At 46.2% G+C, this 20,532-nt stretch overlaps 1 protein-coding gene across 1 annotated transcript; it reads left to right on the top strand.

The window, feature by feature from the left end:
* The first annotated feature begins 5,591 nt into the window (after positions 1-5,591).
* Positions 5,592-19,977, top strand: RAB14 (RAB14, member RAS oncogene family). The gene is made up of 8 exons (XM_041483900.1): positions 5,592-5,778; positions 12,473-12,531; positions 13,405-13,458; positions 14,891-15,068; positions 16,118-16,184; positions 16,970-17,057; positions 17,372-17,402; positions 18,034-19,977. Exons 2-8 carry the CDS (start codon positions 12,480-12,482, stop codon positions 18,209-18,211), a joined length of 648 nt encoding a protein of 215 aa, XP_041339834.1. The 5' UTR covers positions 5,592-5,778; positions 12,473-12,479; the 3' UTR covers positions 18,212-19,977.
* The last annotated feature ends 555 nt before the right edge of the window (positions 19,978-20,532 follow it).

Below are 20,532 nucleotides of genomic sequence, written 5' to 3'. Positions count from 1 at the left end.
TGGCTCATCTGGGCCGGGCACAGTTTGCCTGGCACAGGTGCCCCGCAGCGATGGGGCCAGGCTCGGCGCTGGCACCGCCCGTGCCCCCGGGCCCCGCGTGTTCCTGGAATCCCTGCACGGCCAGGCTTCTCCTGCCCTTCGGCTGCCACATCTTCCCACCTCTTCAGTTCCAGATAATGTTTTAATGCCTTGTTACATGAGTTCCATTGCTTGTTTTGTAATTCTCATGCAGTTACTGGTATGTGCACACCAAGCACACGTACAGGGGGCCTGTAGTAGAGTCTCCTGTGGATGACAGTCATTAATCAAACATCACTCTAGGATAAAGTGTGGGATGTCCCAATAACCCATCCCCTGTTATGAGCTGTCAGTGTCCATGCTCTCCCCCTGGAGGCCAGTGACCTCTTCCTTCCCGTCCCCTATTTATAGTCACCCTGTCCCTGCAGCCAGTGCTCCAGGCAGTGTGGATGCACAGATAAGTGTGTACAGATGTCTTCTCGGCCCTGAGCCACGCAGAACCCAGCTCTGATGCTCACCACTGTCCCTCAGAACATCTCCCTCACCACAGTGAGTGTTCCTGGGCACTGGGTGAGTAGAGAGCTGGGGAACAAATTGAGATACACAGGGGACAAGTTGTAATTGTTGGTTAGATAACCCATTTAAGCTCCTGAGAAGTTTGGTGTAACAATAAATTACTTGAACACTGTTAAGTACACACACAAAGACATGGACCTTATGGCTCATGTGCTTGGGAATATCACACAGAGCACACTCATCCCTCCCGTGGTTGTTGTGTTGAAGTTGGAGAAAGGAACTCGATCCTTCAGAGCAATTTACCAGGAAGCATTTTCTGTGAAACATTGTATGTAATAACACATCTGAGAGCGAGTCAGACATCTCCAACAGCACTCACAAACAACAGAAATTTCTAACTTCTTGCATTTTTTATGGAGTTTTTCCTCAACACTACCAGTGAGTTGTGGTAAATCTAAGACAGGCTGGCAGGCCACAGACAGCTGTTGTTTTTCTTTTGCTCTCTCCATCATGTAATCAGAGAACTGTCTTGTGCTCTTGAGAGGAGCACTGTACCGAGACAGTGCCACCCTGCAGTGGGTTCTCACAAAAAAGGTTTCTATGCCACCAACAATGCCTCCACTAGCTGCTGGAATTGTGTGGAACAAAGACATGGTTATTGATAAAGCCACTGGTGGGTATTTCTCCTCTGTCATGCCTGTAACTGAAGAAGTTTTTTGTTATGCTTTTGTGTATGAGAACATTATTAACCAGAATATTTTAGGTGGGCTAAGAACCATCTGCCATTTTGATTCTGAAGTCTGAGAACTGTGCATAACCAAGGCAGGAGCAAACCTTTCATTAATCCTTTACAAAGAGGCACTGACACTGCACAACAACACAGATTCTGTTCCAATAACTCATCTACTTGATGTTCTGCATCATGTTCATATCCTATCATGTATTTGTAACATCATTACACAGCTAAACCAAAAATTCTTCACCTGTCCATCAAATATGGTTAATGCAAAATTACTTTTAAAAACACTGTGTTCAATTAGTTTAAGTACTGTTAAATTGTAATGTTTCCATGGAAATTTTAGGTCCCCTTTTCCACTATTCAGCTGGAAATGCAGCCACACTTGTCCTGTTGAGGGTAGAAAGGTGACCTTGGCATGCTGAGCCATTTGAGGGAGTTTCTTTCCAAGAAGCTGCCTCTCAGTACAGAGAGTGAGATGTGGAACCACAGAGGTTCAGAGCAGAACCAAGAGAGTCTTGATGTCAGGAACTGCTGTGATTGATGAGGAGAGCAGAAAGGTTTTCAGGGAGCCTTGTGCTGTGGCACTGCAGAGTCCTTGAGCAAGGAAACACCTTGAGGTGGGGCACAAACCCCTACAGGCTGTTGCTGTCAGCTCCAGAGGTTGCTGTCTGTCCAGAAGCAGCTCTGTGTGGATCAAACCTTGCCTTGTGCAAGATGATTGACTCACAAAGTCTTTCAGCATGTCAGGATCTGGTCTCTGGGCATGTTGTCATATCAGCCAGGAAACCACAGCACTTGCATGCCTTTGAAAAGCAGATGCTGGTATTTTGCAGGCATTTCTATTGCTACAATTTGGGTTTGTGCTAAAATATAAGCTACTTGCTAAGGACACATTGAAGTATGAATGCTTGAGGATTATGATCAAGGCATCAAGGTTGAAAGGTGAACTCCAAAATAAGTCAAATGAAGTCAGTAAAGCTCAGATTTATCTTCAGTCAGGATAAAAGGAGCCATGGTGAGAACTGACCCATCAAGTGGGCTCACTGCTGTATGTATTTGGAAGTATTCCTCAATATTAATGCTTAAGTTCCTGTGGAAAGGGGTACACTGCCATTCCCACAAAATACTGACAGAGAGAATCCAGCTGAGCTGCATCTACTGACACCAGAATTACCATTGGCCAAATGTTCTTCTATCATTATTCAGTTTAATTTGAAGCTTTGAGGTTGCAGAAGTGCCAGTGGGCTTGGGCTGCCTATTTTACATGAGACGAAGGAACTAAAAAAGATAAAGAGGGAAGTAAAAAAAACCCTTGACCACAGGAACATTTCTACAGACACCACAAAACTGAAATGGTAAGAGATGAAAGGAGAACTGGGCAACTCAAAAATAAAAGATCAATTAGTCATCTGTGACCAATCCAGTGTTACGTGATCAACTCCCACAGAAGTGTATTTCAAAGTAGTTCCTGAACAATCCTGTGTTTCTCCCTTCTGTCTCTGTCTAGAGAAACTTGAGCAAAGCCAGAAGATGAAGGAAGCTGGGGTTCAAGGGAAGAAGACAGAGAGACAAACCTGACTTTAGCTACCTTTTACTGTCTGTTTGTGGCCTGACAGTTTAAATTCTGACAGTCTGTCCTGCTTACTGCTGTCCTCAGGGAAAACAAACTGTTGCAGATAAAAAATTCCATTCAATCCCATGCTCTTCGTGAATGCTCATATGTAATTTAATCATATTTAGATTTATTTTCTTACAAGGATGCATTCTAAAGAAGGAAGCAGATCCTACAGATCACTCTATGTAATTTATTTGCAAAGAAGAAAATCCTCAAACCTTCTATCAACTGCATTAACTCAGTCTTTACTTTTCCTGGGGTTTGTGGTACAGAAATAAACCCAAGAGCAAGGCTCACGTGAGCAGAACATTTGGATGCCATTCCCTCTTGACAGAGGCCTCAGAAAGAGACACGTGGAAAAGGCTTTTCAAGAGTGGACTGACCCAGCAGAAATCCACAGGGAAGGGTGGGACCACAGAGGATTCCATCCCTGGCAATTTGGTATTGTTACCAATTTAGTGGGTTTTAATTACTGTTGTTAGGTTCTGTCCAGATGTTCACAATGAATGGGCTGAAGTCAGCCTTTTCTCAATAACTGTTGTTGAAAAACTGCTGCAGCTTTCATGCACTCACAAGAATAAAGAACCAAAGAAATGCAGATGCTGTTACTACATCCTTCTCACTCATGTCTTTTGTTAACTTTAAACTTTGTAGGAATATTTGAGCAGGGCATATAAAATTATTCAAAAGCAGGAGTTTTGAAGCAAATCTGTACTGCCCTTTACATCACCTCAGAAAGGAAGGCAGTTTTACATAAAATATATTTGGGAATTTCAGTTAAAAAGCTGAATCCTACTCACATTTAGGTAATGGCTTTTAATTTTGTTGCAGGTAAGAAATAAAATTAATTCTACCCCAAACTTCTTCTCATTTCTGTTCACAATTAAAATTCCCCATGAGCCAGACTCCAGATTAAAGTGACCTGAGCCCACCACAGTGATTTTCCGAGCTGTTGAGTAATCCTGAGATGTCTCCATGGGCACTGCAGGGGGAAGTGCCACCCTGTGAGTGTGACTGGAGAGCTGCAGCGGGGTGAGCAAACCCACGGGGAGCCCGAGGAGCCTGTGCCTGCCTGGGGGAAAGGGCAGCTTGCAATTCCCCCTGGAAAAGAGCTGCAGCTTGCAATTCCCCCTGGAAAAGAGCTGCAGCTTGCAATTCCCCCTGGAAAATGAGCTGCAGCTCCAATCAGCCACTCCTACCCTCGGCAGGCTGTGCACCCATTGCCCTTCCCATGGATAACAGCAATAATTACCTGTCACCAATTCCATGGTGTGAAAACAGGGAAACTCACCCTGCCTGCCTGACTCTACCAACACTGAACCATAGCTGGAGAAGTCCTCAATGTATTTTTGTGTGTGGTACTTGAACAACTCTGAATTTTAAAACCTCTCATTACAGTGTCTGTGTTAATAGAATAATATCTGGGGCAGTACCAGGGAAGTGTATTTTTTTCAAGTCAGTAAGCCAGACTGCAACTGTGTCACAACAGTCAGGTCATTTTCCGTTTAAAGACTCCCTCTTGTGGAAATCATTCTCACTGGCTTGTTTTGACCTATTTTCCTAGTAAAAGTCACTCCATATAAGGTTTTGCAAAACTTGAAAAGGATTCTGTTGCACAGTGTTGTCTGTTTTGAAGTTGGAACTCTGACAGGAGTCCTACATCTGTACTACATTACCAGCAGGTTTTGTATTTTTTCTATTGAATCTTTGCTTTTTTATTGCTCAGAGATTTATTTATTTATCATGTAGATAAAGGGGAAAATAATTCTAATTGTTTTTCATCAGTGCTTTTCACTGTCTGAGGTTTCTGCCCAGGTAACAGGGAGTTTTATCTACCATGCAGCTTCTCCTGGGAGAGGCTGAGTAATAATTAGGGGGTGGCTGATTCATGGAAAGCAGAGGATTCCCTGGATGTTGCTCAGCTAAGGAAATGGAATTAGTAATGTCACAGTAATGGAGATGGAAAATGCCCATTCTGGAAAATACTTCCACAGAAATGTTACGGCAGTGGGGAAGCTGCAACGTGAATCTTGGACACTGACACACAGCAGAATCTGATGCTTTCCATAACGTGTGGGACTGAAATAAAATCCTTTTGGGGAAATTTATTCATACAGCTTTTACATCTCCTGAACCACCGATTTATTTTTTGAATCCCGTGAGCTCTGAGATTTGGGCAGTATGTTGTGGGTTTAGCTCTTTAGCATCGCATGCCACAGGTGTTTAAAAAAGCCGATTTAAAATATTCAAAGGCCAAATGAGCACCTTCGAGCATTTCACGGGACACGGCCAAGCACCGGACGATGACCCTGGAGACAGACCGGGCTCTGGAGCCCCTCAGGGGCGCCGGACGCTGCTACGGCCCCGTACCTGCGCCGTGCCGGGCTGCTCCCGTTCGCACCATTTCCCGGCGAGCTGGGGCTTCCGGGCGGGTCACTGTTGGCTTCCGTGCCATATTCCACGAGAACAGCGCGGAAATCCGGGATTTTCCAGGAGAACAGCGCGGAAATCCGGCATTTTCCGCGGTGCCGGAGGCCGCGCTCCGCCCTGAGGCGCCGCCGCTCCGCCTGAGGGCGCGCGCGCTCCCGCCCCGCCCCGCCCCGCGCGCCGGCGGGATGGGCGTGGCCTCGCCGGGCAGCGGCCGCCGTGATTGGCTGCGCCGCGGCGCCCTCGCGCCCACTCTTTGTGCGGCCCCGGCGCCCGTCGAGAGTGGGAGGGGAAACCCCGTGCGAGGGGCGCCGCCATCTTGGCTGCGGGGGTGATGGGGGCGCAGCGGAGCCGCGTCTGAGGCAGCGGAGCGAGCCCGGACCGAGCCGAGCCACACAGCCCGCGGGGCACCGGGCACCGCCCGCACAGCCGCGCTGCACAGCTCCCTGAGCCCCGAGCACAGGTACGGCGGGCCGGCAGCGCACCCCGCCCGGCCGGGCCTGCAGCGCCAGGCCCCGCGCCGGGCGCTCGGTCCCGGTGCCGCCCCGAGCCGCGGAGCTCTGCCCGCAGAGCGCCGTGCGGCCCCGAGGGCGCTGCGGGAGGGCCCCGGGGCCGGCAGGGAGGGGAAGGGGCGGCCGGGCCGAGCGGGGTGAGGCTGCGGGCAGGACTAGGCCGCTTTGCTCTGTGTCACCGCCGCCTCCCGCTGCTCCCTGCACTGCACGGCCGGCAACGCCACCGGCAAGCACCCGGCCACAGGCGATATTTTTATATGTGTGTTTCTATATCTCCCCCTTACGAGCTGTTGCAGTTGCACATAGGGTGTTTATGTGTATGTTGTGCCGTATATGTGGCCGATGTGCAGCGTTATCTCGACTTTTTGTTATATTGGCCTGTGCCGTCATGAACTTTGACAGAAAAATAACTTTGAAGGTTGAGGGAAAAGCCACTTCCTATTTGAGAAACAGCGAAAGTATTCTAGACTGGGTTTTTTGTCAAGGCTTATTTAGACTAAACAGTGAAATTCTTTTCTTTCTCTGAATTGTTTATTGCCTGTTTGCAGCACACTAAGCGTCTACAACATCTCTTGGTAGCTTTGTCTTGAATTGGAGTTGTGCTGAATTTTCCTTGCACTAAAGGAGGTTGCTCGCTGTGGCTTTTGCTTTGAGATGGGGTAGATCTGTTTTGGGATGTTTTTCAGAGGTGACAGAGCCCTTTAGTGAACAGGATTTACTCAGGTTGGCTGCATCCTAAACCATATCAAACCCCAAGCCACCACATCTTTTACAGATGTTATCCTGTGGAATGGATTGCCTGGGATTGATTCCCGTCATGGTTTGGACTGAGGGGCCCTCCTGCTTGGGTAGTACTTGCTAATGGGAAGAAAAAACCTTGGGGAATTTAATTACTAAATGTCACAATTTAATATGGTTTATAAAGGAATTTGCTAGCTTCCTGTAGGGATTTGAAAATGTCGTAAGTCTGAGTGGAAGGAAGAAGTTCCTCTTTTCCATTTTATGAGTAACAAAAAACATGAGGAGGTCTTATGAAGGACAGCAGTTTGGAAACAAACCTGTTCTACTGGAGGTACTGGGATGTGAAATGTAAATAATGCTTTAAAATTACCTGCTCACTCCTGGGCATCGAATGAAACCTGCTTAGATTGATTCTCATTTTGCTGAATCTTCCTAAACAGGAGGTAGATCTTAGTTAATATTTACCTAAAACGTCTGTGACTTGTGTTTTCCTAGGTGGGGGCTCCAGAGTGTTCTGATTTGTTGGAATGACAGAAAACTCTGCTGGTTTTGTATATTCTATCCCAAACTTAGCTGATATGTCTGGATCTTGGTTCTCCTGCTGTGAACAGACACACAACAGGCTGGAGTGTTCTGTAGGAAGAGGAGAGTAGGAGAAGTGAGGAGATACAAGTGGATGAAGGGTGGCTGAGGGGAGGGACATGGCAGAAGGTGCTGGGGCTGATGAGGACAGGTAGGCAGTGATTAGTTCAGCTCTGCTGCTGGGGTGTGGTTAGGCAGAATTGAGGTGTGCACATATAAATGCAGGAAGTTTAGGAAGCAAAATGGAGTAACTTAATGAAGCAGGATGTGAAACCAGTAGAAGGATAACCAGGACAAGGTGGGTGTGACTGGAGAGCTGGTGAGCAAAGTCAGAAAGAGAAGGTGGTGTGTTATGTAGCTTTGATTTAAAAAGAAAAATGAAGTTCTCCTGGAGGAAGGGGAAGTGAAGGCCTGTGAAGCCTTCAGAAAAACCTCCTAAGCCTCAGGCTGGGTTAAGGTGTTTGACAGGATTAGGGAACATATCAAATGCATTTCTTCAAGAACAGCCTGGAAAGGGCTCTGCAGGGCTGCAGTCTGAGCCCCAGAGCCTGCAGGCCTCCTGTGCTCTCAGGGAAGGAGAGCAGTAAGGAAATGCCAAGTGATCCTGGGCAGCAGCTCCCAGAGGCTGCTGGGTGAACAGAGATCACCTCAGCCACATTTCCTCTCTTGTGCTGATTGGATGCTTTGGTGAAATCCAAATGGGGGAGCAAGGGAGGATGACTCTGGAAGAGCTGAGGGATGAGTAAGGAACTGGCCTGCAACAAGTGATGTTGTCACCCAGGTGTGAAGGGCAGCAGGCTCTGAGGCTCCTCAGGGATCAGGCTCAGCAGGGCTTTGTAAAGCCAAGCCTGCAAAAATGAATAAATAAGCAGAGCAGGGTGGCTGCAGAGCATCATCTGATAGAGGGCTGAAATGTTGATGTGGTTCAGGAAGACCTGAATGTCCTTGGTGTGTGAAAGCCACAGAACCACAGTGGAATTTAATTGTAGCAGACCTCATAGCTTGCTGTGGACAACAGACCGATGGGAATTCAGTGCTTGGGTGAATGAATTGATAACAGAACTGTTGTTACCTTCAGTGTGCTGTGATCTGACAGGTGACCATAACTGAAGCACTCACACAGTTTCTAGTAGCCTGCTGAAGTGAGGTACCAGTTGAACCACATTGTTCTGTGTGCTTGACAAAAGTCCTTATCAGGGGAAAAGTGCAATTACGAAATGAAACAGTTCTACCCCTCTCCACCTCCCCCCTTATCAATCTTATTGTTGTCTGTTAATTAACATCCAATAATCTGCAGCTTCAGCTGTGAGAGCTTTTCCTGCTGCACACCCTTGGAGAATGATGCACAGGACACCTGGCTGCCACACAAAATACCTTTTGCTACCCAGTGGTTCCCTGGCTGCAGAGTGCTGTGGTTTGCTGGGCAGTGCTGAGTTTGAAGGTGGTAGATTTTTTTTCCCCAGCTCTCATCCCTGCACATGGACCATCCATCAGCTGATGGTGTGAACCACAGCAGTGTCCAATAAACCCTCTGCATGCAGGTTTTGGTCTCCTTTCATAACACATCTTGTTGAGCATAAAGGTACTAAATTTCTTAATGCAAATGATATCCAGTGAAGAGTTAAAACTGTGTCCTTGAACTGAAAGGAACTGCACAGGTCTCACAAAGGCTGGTATGAATCTGATATTTACAATTTTGTTACTGTGATAAAGAATGTTACAGCAGTGTGCCCAGAACAATCTTATCTCAGGAAGTACAGATGTAGCTGATACTTGAAATAAGGCTTCAGTGAGATTTCTAAATATCTGTGTGGTGCTTGTTGATTAGAGGAGGAGATGTAGATGTACTGGTGTCTCATTAAGGTCATCTTTAACGTTCTAAAAAAAAAAGCCTCTAAGAAGAAGTTGATATATGGGAAATAGATTTGGTGACACTGCTCACTACAAAAATTCCAGTCTTAATGTAATACAGAAATGAATTGTATAGGCTTTGAAATGAGCATAAATCTGTGCTTAGTGAGATGCTCTGGCCAGTGGCCATCCTGCAATAATGCTCTGGGCTCCAGGGCAGCCTTACCTGGGAGAAGGGAGCCAACACTGAGCTGGCAGCCTTGTCTGGAAGAAGGATGGCAGGTAGGCCAAGCTCCCAGACTAAACTTCTGCTTTCTGTTAACAGTAAACTCATGGCTGGTTGACTTTGATGTCACAGTGCACAGTGCCAGCAGTGGTGAGGCTGAGCTGTGGATATTTATGTGCAGCTTTCTCAGCCTGCAGTTCTTGCTCTCCCAAGAGGAAAGCCCCATCCCCCCGGTTGGAATTATTGAGATTCACGTGTCTGGAACAGAGAGGGTGGAGGCAGAACTCCAGTTAGTTCCTGCAGACCCTATCAAGGCATCAACCCCTTGCATTGGCATGTAGCTGATAGTTTAGAATTTACTGACCCCTCTTGTGCCCTGTTCTTGTCTGGACTTCCTTCTTTCGTCTGCAGTAAATGCTGAGGTGGTCAGTTTTCCAAGGCTGAATTCTCAGCAGGGTTTCTGTGTTTAGTTGGTTGCATTTTTTTTTCTCCTTCAGCACAGAGTCCTTGTAGAATATAACTTTTATTCCAAGATCTGAGTACAGTTTGAATTCATGCTAATCCTTATTGGAATTTGAGTGTTTAAAAGTTTGTTACTTGTTTGGTTTAGTATTGCTTGATTTTATTTGATTTTTTTATTTAAAGGAATCCTCTGTTCTCCAGAAAATATTCCTGACCTTTACTAATAGTTTGGAGTATTTCAGAATCTTTTCTGTAATGTGACCCTTGGAATAAATGTAATACCAGTAGTTTTTTGTATTGAAACAGCATAGTTAAAACTTCTTTACTTAGAGGACATAATGAAAATGGACATAGCAAGCAGAAACAGCCTGACAAACAGAGCTGTGTATTTAGCAATGAAGATCTAGTTTAGACTTGCTTCAAATTCAGTTTGTGACAGAGACTGCACTGAGTTCCTGGTTTGTCAGTGCTTTAAAAAAAACTCCTCACTTTCTAGACTTGGATTGCAGGATGCATTTCCCTCCTGGTTGGAACAGGACAGCAGCACAACATTGTTTACCACACAGTGATATCCTAAAGTCATGTGCTCAGAAACATGAACTTCCCTGTGTTTGGGAGTACTTGGCACTCCTTGGCCTCCTGGTCTTGGGAAGAAGAGAGGGCACATAGGCTTCTGCAGATTTCATAGCCACACAGGTGGTTGGTTCCCTGTCTTGGAGTTCATGCTGCTGGTTGGTTTGGTTGGGTTGTTAACAGCATCAGTTACTGGATATTTCCATCCTCAGAATGCACAGGAGATCTTTGGTGCACATTGGTGCTCTTGGTGTCTCGTGGCTGTAACACCCAGCTGTTGTTTGTGGAAACAGGGCAGTTCCTGCTCTTCTCCTGAAGTACTTGCATGTATAAATCAGTCTGTTCAAGCTTTCTTTTATACTTCCAGTGACCTGAAGGACCCCCAGTTTGGCCCTGTGTGCCATCAAATGGAGCTGAGCTGTGAGTGTGGTGCTCCTGCCCTGCCCAGAAAGGAGGTGGCAGGGGGAGGATCCTGCAGGAACATGTGCTTTGTGTGCCCAGTTTACTGTGCTGGGACAAGCTGGAGAAGAAAAAGAACATAATGTGTGAAGATGTTCAGGAAAATTGAAGGACTGGATGTTTCCACAGTGACACATTCATTTGGAACTCAGTATGGAGCAGTGACTTGTCTTTATTTACTGCTGTTGAAAATAACCCGTGCACGTGTTGAAGCTGGTACCGTAACTCTGGAATCTTCCAGGAAATAAGGCAGTAAAGCTGCTGGCTTGCTTGGTGGATTAGCGTCCAAAATTGTCAGTTTATTTCTATCTTGGAATAAACTTGGTTCAGTAGAACAGTGTGTGTCTCTGTAGGACTTAGCAGAGGTGCTTTGTGTTCTGCCTGGGACAGAAGGACCGAGTGTTTCCATCTCCTGAGCCAGGCGTGGAGGGAAGACGAGGTGCAGAGCAGCGCCTGGCACTCAGTAAACCCTTCTTAGCTGCTCTGGGAGTTGTTCCCCTCCCAGGTCTAGATAAGCATGTTTGCCTCAAATCTCAGTGCTGGGAAGCAGAGGCTGCTGGCTCTGTGCTGGGAATGAGATTTGTTCATCTTTCTTACGACTGCAGTTCACTGAGAGGGATTAATTGTGGTGCAAGGAACAGTGCTTTGCTTTTGAGAAAGTCTCAGGCCTGGAAGCTTTCCTCTGTATTTCTTTCCAGTATTGGTTTCATTTGTCATGTGAATGACACATGACCTAATGAAAATCTTTCTAGGCTCCAGAAGTGTTCCTTGTAAGGAGTACCATGTGTTTGTAATGGCTGGCTATCTGCCCTGCAGGAGCAGCAAGGGAAGTGCTGAATTCCTGCTAGAAATTTTCCACTTGCTTAACTGATCAGTGGATCCAGTTTAACTTAAAACCTGGGACCAAAGCAGGCAATTCCCATCTTTATTGTTACCTGGCAACATCTGGCCCTTACAGATGTGTAATCCTGGCTAACTCGTGTGTTAGTTAGCAAGTCAGGTTTTACTCTTTGCAGATTTAAACAGCCAAAGCCAGTTCTAATTCCCTCGACATTTGAGAAAATTCTGGAATGTTAGAAGTATTTTGACTGCCTTTTAAAAAAGAGAAACTGCTCAACAGCCTTGCTGTAGCACTGCTGTGCTGACAAAGCCACAGAGATGTTAACCAACTTCCTGAACATCTGATTTGTGGCTTGCAGCACTTTTCCAACATGGACAAGCAGCACCCCAGGCCCCAGTTAAGGCTACTACAGCATTCTTTTAAATCTTAGCTGTTTGCTGCAAGCTGCACTGCTTCCTTTGTTGCTGTTGCAAGTCTCAGAAGTGTGAGGTAATAGTTCCAACTTGCTGGTTTTGTGCTGGAGTCAGATTTTATTTTCAGTTGATATATCAGCTCTTTGGTGGGTGAGTGCTGGTCTGGCAGCAGAGAGACTGTGCAGAGCAAGGAGGGACTGAGCTTTTCAACAGCTTTAAGTCCTGGATAAAATTGATTATCAGTGCTACCCCAGAGTGTGTTTCTACTTGGAGGCTTTACTGACAGGGGCTCAGAGCAAACAGTGTGGGAATTTTGCTGGCTGTGCCACTAATTCAGTGACACTGGGGAGCTACACAGATTTGAACTGAGAATGAAAGAGTGGTTGGGGGAGAGAGGAAGAGGAAGGGTTTTTTTGTTTATGTGAACTAAAGTGAATGATTTGGGTCGCCTTGAGGGAACAAGTATCAGTTCTGATGTGTTCTGTTTTTTATTTTAGTGCCACAATGGCAACTGCACCTTACAACTATTCCTACATCTTTAAGTACATCATTATTGGTAAGTACCAGTGGGCTCACACCTGTCTGTGTTCTGTGTGGATACATGAGAAGCCTGTGGCTGTGCCAGGCTGCTTTCAGTTTGTGCTTGTCCCACCTCTGTCCCCACAGGTCACCACACTTCTCTGCAGCTTTAGCATTTACTGGAGCATTTTGCATCATTAATCTCAAAGGTTTTAGAATTTATGTTGAAGGCATGAGTGCTGATTGGGAACCATTGCATGAGGCTCATAAACCTCTGTCAGGCTGTATTCTTGTGTTTAAATGTTGCTTTTAGCTGCAGCTTCCTTGGCTGCTTACTCAGGGACTCTAAGGGATTGCATTTATTGCTGTCCTGGAAGAACTGGTCTTGCTGTTAATTGTTTAATTGTTAATGACCTTGTGTAGGTGTAAATGATCTGCAGGTTTGTAAGTCAGGCTGCTGACAGCCTCAGCCTCTGGAGAAGTTGGTTCTTAAAAGATCTTGATGTGTCTCACTCTTGGCATTGTGCAAAAGGATCAGTGGAAATAAAGCAGTTTCTTGAGCTCTTCTGGATGGTTGTCAGTATTTTTGATGTTCTTACCACAGTAATACAGGAGCAAACACCAAGTATATTTTACATTTCAGTTTCTTCAGCTGTACTTTTTATAACCTTGTGAAATACAGTTATAAAATCAGTAATACAAATTAACTATTTCTTGAGTGTTCTGCTCTTGCTTGCAAGCTGTACCTGTATCCAAAGCTTTAGTGGCAAGTTGATAAATTCAAGGATATAGCCAGGGATAGAACACTGCCCATCTGACCTGAGAAATGAATGTCTCTGTACCATTTGTTGTGTGGGAGGAAGAAAATGTGCTTGTTGCAACAATGATTTAACTATTCTTTCTGTAACAGGGGACATGGGTGTAGGAAAGTCCTGTTTGCTTCATCAATTCACAGAAAAGAAGTGTGAGTATTTCGGTTCATGATGTTTACTCTAACTGGCATTTTCATCCCTTTTCCCTGCCTGTTTCCATCATGCATGAGCTCACTTTGGTCTGTCTTACTCTCTGTGAGTTTGGATTGTACTGGGTCACATTTCTGGTTTGACTTCAGCAATGCAGAAACAAATACTGATGTAGTTATGGCAAAACCTGCTCCAGCCAATCCTGCCTGTGAGGAGTGGGAGGACTGGATCTGATTTTACAGCTTTTCTGTGGATTTTGATATGGACAAAGATATTTCTTGTCTGAGCTTTGCATGTTTGCAATATTGGTGTAGCTTGATCACAAGCAGTTGGAATTTTTAGTGCTGTTAAGGATTTCAGAAGGAAAAAAAAAGTAATAATTATGCTTTCAGTCCTTGTTTGCAACCTTAAGCAGCCCTGCAGGACACTTGCCCTGCCCTGGGTGATGGTGTTTAAGGCTTGCTGCAGTCTCTCAGCTGAAACATTTTCTCATGTTTTATCATCACTAATTAAGAGTTAGCTTCAGTTCCTCCTGGTGTGTGTTGCATTGGGGTTTTAGCAGCTGTTACCTCACTCAGTGAGTAAGTCTGGAGGTATTTCTCAGTACAGGCATCACCATGTGCTGCTTGAGATGAGGTAACAAGTGGGTAGGAGCTGCAGTTGAAATATTTGTTTTCCAGTAGAAATAGGAACTTCTGACTGTTGTTTTTAATGAAAATGCACTATCACCCAGTTATTTAAAAGCCATTTTGCACATGGTCAAATTGTCCATGAGGAGAATGTTCTGTCAGCACCAAACCAAAGCAGTACAACCAGTGCCAAACACCTCTGCTGTGAGACTGCCCCTAACTCTAGGTAGCCTGAGTAGGTCCTCATCCTGTCTCTATTTTCTTGATCTTCCTCAAAGATGAGCTTATTGACATGAGTTTATCATAACCAGAAAAATGCCTTTTTGGATTTGATTTGGTGTGTTTGTAGCTGCTTATGAAGAGCTGGCATTTTCTTGGACAGTCATCCTATTGCCCTGTCTGAACCAGCTTCGGTGTTTGTTTTTGAAGATGTGACAGACTTTTTAACTGTATCTTTCTTGGTAATTCCCTAAAAATTATCTTTTCTTACTGCATTAAAATAGTTAACCTTCTGCAAAGATAGACTGGGGATCAGCTGACTTGGTACCTTCTGATATGCATGGTCAAAGAGCAGCAGAGAAGGCAAGGAATTTTACAACTGTTTTTAAAACCAACAGCAGCTCAGGAAATGGAGCATTTTGTTTCTGGTTAAGTGATGCAGTTTGGGAACTGTAGCTGTAAAAATGCTTTTTTTAGAGACTGAAAATCTAGTAAAGATAACTGAAAACTTGTGGTAGTAATATTTTTGCAGCAAGGAAACCTTGTCCTAGGAAGATCTGATCTTTGCTCTTATTTTTCATGACAGTTATGGCAGACTGTCCCCACACAATTGGTGTTGAATTTGGCACAAGAATAATCGAAGTTAGTGGCCAGAAAATTAAACTACAGATTTGGGATACAGCAGGACAAGAGAGATTCAGGGCTGTCACACGAAGCTACTACAGAGGAGCAGCAGGAGCTCTCATGGTCTACGACATCACCAGGTAAGGGCAGCAGAGCTCTGGGTGTGATGCTGAGCTTGGGATGCACAGCCCTGTAGCTACTGTCTGTCTGTCTGTCCCCTTGGCTCAGAGGCTCTGTGTGTGTCTGGATGAGCAGCATCCTGCTGTGTGCTGCCTGCCACACCTTACCTAAACACCCCAGTGGTTAAAGAGGTGCAGATGAGGCACAGGGAAAGACTGAGCAGCTTTTCTTGGAAAATCTCGCTGCTGCTGAGCCTGAGGAGTTTGCATTTCAGGCTGTGACCGCCCGTGTGAAGTGTTTTAAAGAACTGGCTTTGTCCTTAGATCTGCTTTCAGCACATGGATGTTGCAGCTGTGGAGGCACTGGCAGTGCTGCTCACCTGCGGGCTGCCCTCAGCGGGCCCAGCCGAGCGCGGCGCTGCCGCAGTGAACGTGTGGAGCTGCCCGTGCTGTGTGGGGAGAGAGCCTGGCCTCAGCCTGACCTGGGCCTCATCCCCAGCACCTGGCACTGCACAGCAGCCATCCTGCCTTCCTCTAGAGGGGACAGCTAAAGATGCTGCTCAAGGAGTAGTGCATCAGATGCAAGATGAAATACTTTTGCTTTCACACGTCTCTCATCTTCCTCTGGGGATGTTCTTGATATTCTTCAGGCACCTCTTTGTTTTTTCCTGCATATGTAGGTGTATTTTCTGTTTCTGTAAATCTTGAGTAAAACATGACCTTCTGCAGTTTGTTACTGAAGTGCTGTTCTGCTGTGCTGTGTTCTGTAAGAGTATTTGACAGGAAACCCTTTCCCATGTTCTGTTGAAAACAGCAGCAGCCTTGTCTGTGCAGAGCTGTGTGCTAGCAGTGGGAATTGGTCTGGCTTTCCAGTGGCAGTAAGAGCTGCTCCAAGGGTTTAAAGTTGACTTGAATTTGTGGTCTGAGTCCACACTGCTGCTGTTTTGTCTGTCTTGAGGTGGGGAGAAGAGCAGGGATGATGGATGTTGCTGTGTTTGGATGCTGACTGTGCTGTTGGCACCTAAATATTTTATAAAAGGCTAAAAGTGTCCTCTTTTGATTCTTTGCAGAAGAAGTACGTATAATCACTTAAGCAGCTGGCTGACAGATGCAAGGAACCTCACCAATCCAAATACTGTAAGTTGGACTTCATTTAGCTTAAAAGCAAGATTGCTTCTCCCTGAGCAAGTGGTGGGAGGCTCAGGCCAAAGCACTGCAGTGGTCTCTGCAAGAGCTGCCTGTGTTTTCTGCACTGCTCCTGTCCCCACGTGCAGAGTGCAGTGATTCACTTCCCTGCTGCAGCAAAAGGGCTTCCTCTGAAAGTCTTCTTGTGCCACTCACCTTTCAGGGTCTGTTTGAAGCAGTTGGAGACAAAATTGGGATGAAATCTGGACCAACCTTGATTGTGTTACTCCTCCTTGCTTTGTGTCAGTAATGAGGTGAATGCTGTCCTTATGCTGGAATGTAAATTGGATCTCCACCAAAAGCTGACCAGGTTTTGTGGAGGAAGATCCTTCTGGGTCTCTCTGCCCATACCACAGAGCTGTTGTTCTTCAGCCTGTTCCTGAATGCCTCTAAAATACTTTAGCACCAAACTGATGAGAAAAGTAAAGATTGTTTGGTGATCAAACAAATACAAGAAGTGGCTCAAGGTACTGCTCTCATGAGTAAAGAGCAGCTTTTTAGGACCTCGTCTCATGAGAACACCCTAAAGCCTTGGAAAGTGACAGCTGGAGATGCTGTTCCTGCTTTCCCAGAGTGGGGAATGCTAGAGCAGAGTTCTCCTGAAGGAGCATGGCTTCTGCAGATAATCTGCTTTGCCTGTTTCCTTTTGGTTTTTTAAAAGTCTCATTAATAATGAAGGTGGCAGTGAAAAGACTCCTAAGCTTTTTCCCAGACTAACTTTTTCTCTCCTGACCCAGGTGATAATCCTCATAGGAAACAAAGCAGACCTGGAAGCACAGAGGGATGTTACATATGAAGAAGCCAAACAATTTGCTGAAGAAAATGGTGTGTTTTTTTCTCTAAAGCTGGTACTTTCCTAAAACATAGTGATGTTAAAGTGAATCCTCAGCATTGATAGCTGCAAGCTTACACTTCCAGAGTGATGGAATTGTATGTACAAACTCCTGCTGTGCCTCAGGCAGTCTGATAACTGTCTGTAGTTCTAGAAACCAGCTTGTGATGATGCCTTGACATAGTCACAAAAGCTTGTTTAGTACTAAAATAGTGTCTTGCATGTAATGGGAAGGTCGTGGTGTGTCTGACTTGGGGCTCTCTGAGGTGTGTTGTGCACTGACTGTTAAACCTCTGTCTCTGAACAGGTTTATTGTTCCTTGAAGCAAGTGCAAAAACGTAAGTGACTTTTGGCTGTGGTGATGTTCAGATTGGTCTGTTTGCTGTAACTTGAAAGTAACTTGGAACTGAGAGCTCTGGCTGCATTTCAGCCAAAGACTGGTTGAATTCAAATGAACTGATTTGGATTTCAGGCCTTATTTGAGTGTGGAATGTGCTCAGTGTGTAAAGGGCTCCTTCTCTTGGGTGTTCAGAGCTGCAAGTTTGGTCTGTAGGCAATGACCAGCCCCTCCAGTAACTGAGGAATTGCTGTGCCATGCTTGGGGCTGGCTGTGTCACTGGGGATCCCCAGGGCCACCAGGAAATGTGGCTCCCACTGGCACCTGTCAGAACAGAACTCTAACAAAAAGAGGTTTTGATCCATAGTGGCTCCCTTGTCTTTAAGGCTCTGTCAGAACCTTCCTGTGCACGTGGCTTGATGCCTTGGCTTATTTTTGCTCCTCAGTGCTTTGGCACATATTCCTGCTGGTCTGGTAGGGGTGTGGTGGCCAGGCAGGGCTTGCCCTGTCCCGGGGCTGGGCTGTTGGGCTGTAGTGGAGGGCACAGTGCCTGTCAGCTCCAGGGCAGTACCTGCCCAGCTGCCTCTGGAAGCAGCACTGCAGCCCCAGTAACTCCTGCTGCTCTCTTGCAGTGGAGAGAACGTGGAGGACGCGTTCCTGGAGGCTGCCAAGAAAATCTACCAGAACATCCAAGATGGAAGCCTGGACCTGAACGCGGCCGAGTCGGGCGTACAGCACAAACCGTCAGCCCCGCAGGGGGGGCGGCTAACGAGCGAACCCCAGCCCCAGAGAGAAGGCTGTGGCTGCTAGTGACCCCTCCGTGGCTCCTCCTGACCCCTCACCTCTGGCTCTAGGGAGTGGTGCTTTTGACCGCTTCCCCATCTTCTGTACATCTTACTGGGTTTAATTAAAACTCTGAGACAAGTTTAACACAGTACTAAACTGCTAAACAACTTTAGATGTAATCAGGTTATCAAAGGCAAGTAGAGTAATAAAACCTCTCCTGCATGGTAAATCTAGAAGTTTTTTTTTCCTTGATTGTCCTTGTGATAGTGTCACCGATACATAATTTAAACTGAGCACTGATGCTGGACTCCTGATTTTACACTTTTGCAGGGCTTTGTCTTGTATGGTTTATTTTATGGTTCTTTGGCCTTTCTTCCCCACCTCTAACTGTTCGAGCTGTCAGTAGTAAAGGATAAGTTTTTGCTGTGAAATGACTTCTGATGGTAGCGAGGGGCTCTGTAATGATGTGCTTTTGTTGGAAGAATTCCCTGTGGGATGTGCTGGGGTCGGGGTGGCACAGGGAAGCGATCTGTTCATTCTTGTGCTCAATAGCTTTACGTCATTCTTTTGCCACTTTTATCCTTTACCTTTGTTAACAGAACGTAAATATGTATAAAATTTGAAGGAACTGAGCTAACAGTTAAATACATCCTGTGTATATGATTTTAATGAAGAAAATGATGCCTGGCATTAGAGCAGTGTGTAAGAACCCCCTGTTTGTACAGTCTGAGCTCTCTGTGCCCCCGTGGCAGCACAGCCCAGCTGGGGCTGCAGCTGCTGGGTGTCACTTGCAGAGTCCCCACGGTGCTGGGGACACAGACATTAACACTAGTGGGGTGTGGCTCTCATTCTGCACTGTGCAATGCTCCCCTCTGCACTCAGCAGTGCTCTGCCTGCTTCTCTTTGGCATTCTCGGGCTTCAGCCGTGGCCGGGCTCTCGCACACCTCCCGCTTTTGTACCTGTAACTTTGGGACTGGGCAGAGGCTGAACTGGACAGTTGGAACAACATGTGCTCTCTAGGGATTTTTAACTACTCTTGTATTTTTTAACAGTGCTGTGTGAGGGGATTTTTTTAAGGGTTTTGCTTCAAGCTTTCAAGTACATCCTTCCTGGGGTGCCACAGCCTGGCCTGTGTGTGAGGGGGTGTCACGTGGTGACCCTGCCTGGGGGTGTTGCTGCACTAATGTGGGGTTTTACTGTGGCTCCTTGTGCAGCTTCACTTGGAAAACATCACAAGGTTTAGAAATGGAAGGGGGTAAGTGCTTAACCACAATCCAGTGTCCCACTTCAGGCTTACTGCAGTGTTTCAAATACAAAGTAGTCTGAAAATCCCTCTTTAGACACTAAAACTCTACAATGTTCAGACTTGTAAGTAACCAGTGGTACCAGAGTATTGTACAGTCAATGTTATATAAAAGCCAAAACTGGAATGTGCAGACAATAGGATTTGGGTAACTCGTGTGCTGTCCCTTTGTTTGTCTGGTTAGTCCTTTTTTAACTCCTGTTCCTCAGTAGATGGGTATGTTCAAGATCTCCAGCTCCTGCATCCTGCTTAACCCAAGGCTGCACCAGGGTTTGCCCAGGGACCACGACCTGCTGCTGATGTGAAGTCAGTGTTGTAATGACTACAGCTTGTTGAGGTGCAATACCTGTACTCCCAGAGTAAGTTACAGTAGGTCTCATTGTTTCTGTCACAGAAAGGATCTGTTTGGACTGCTGTACTCCTCATTTGATGTAACAATGCTATTAATCTAAATATTTGTAAATAAAGTACCTGTATCTAGATAAACCTCCCTGCTGCGTGTTACTTGCTCTGGCCCTCTGTGCTGAGGGTGGGATCTCTTAAGGAGGGAGAGCTCCTTGCAGTGCTGGGATTTGTGCTCAGCCTTCACCCTGGGCCTTTCTTGTTCAAACGTCACAGACTTTCCCAGAGGAATCTGCCAGTGGTTTCCAGAGCTGCTCTCTAAGGGAAGCAGGGCTGGGTGTGTTTGTTCCCAGTGAACTCTGACAATGGCTGCATAGAAGAATGTTATCTTTAGAGAGGATGAGAAAGGGCAAGACTGAGACTGATGCCAAAGCCCATCCCTGGGAAAGGGTGGGGAGGGCTGGGACGATCCCTGCACAGCCACTGGCCTGTGCCTTGTCCTGCTGCCTGAAGGATTTACAGAGTGGCTTTTCCTCTGCTAATTAGGGAGTAAGTTGATTGTAATTTTGTTAAGAAGCCATTGTCTGTATCCACCTGGTTCAGACAAGTGATGCAGCCAAGCCTGGGGAGAGGAAGAGGTGCTCACCCAGCAGCCAGGAAGAGGGACAAGGACAGAAATGCCAATGTTGGACATTCCCC

Source organism: Pyrgilauda ruficollis, unplaced genomic scaffold (assembly GCF_017590135.1).
Source record: "Pyrgilauda ruficollis isolate IOZ18807 unplaced genomic scaffold, ASM1759013v1 scaffold62, whole genome shotgun sequence".
Classification (NCBI taxonomy): Eukaryota; Metazoa; Chordata; class Aves; order Passeriformes; family Passeridae; genus Pyrgilauda; species Pyrgilauda ruficollis.
This window is presented reverse-complemented; position numbering and strand designations above follow the sequence as displayed.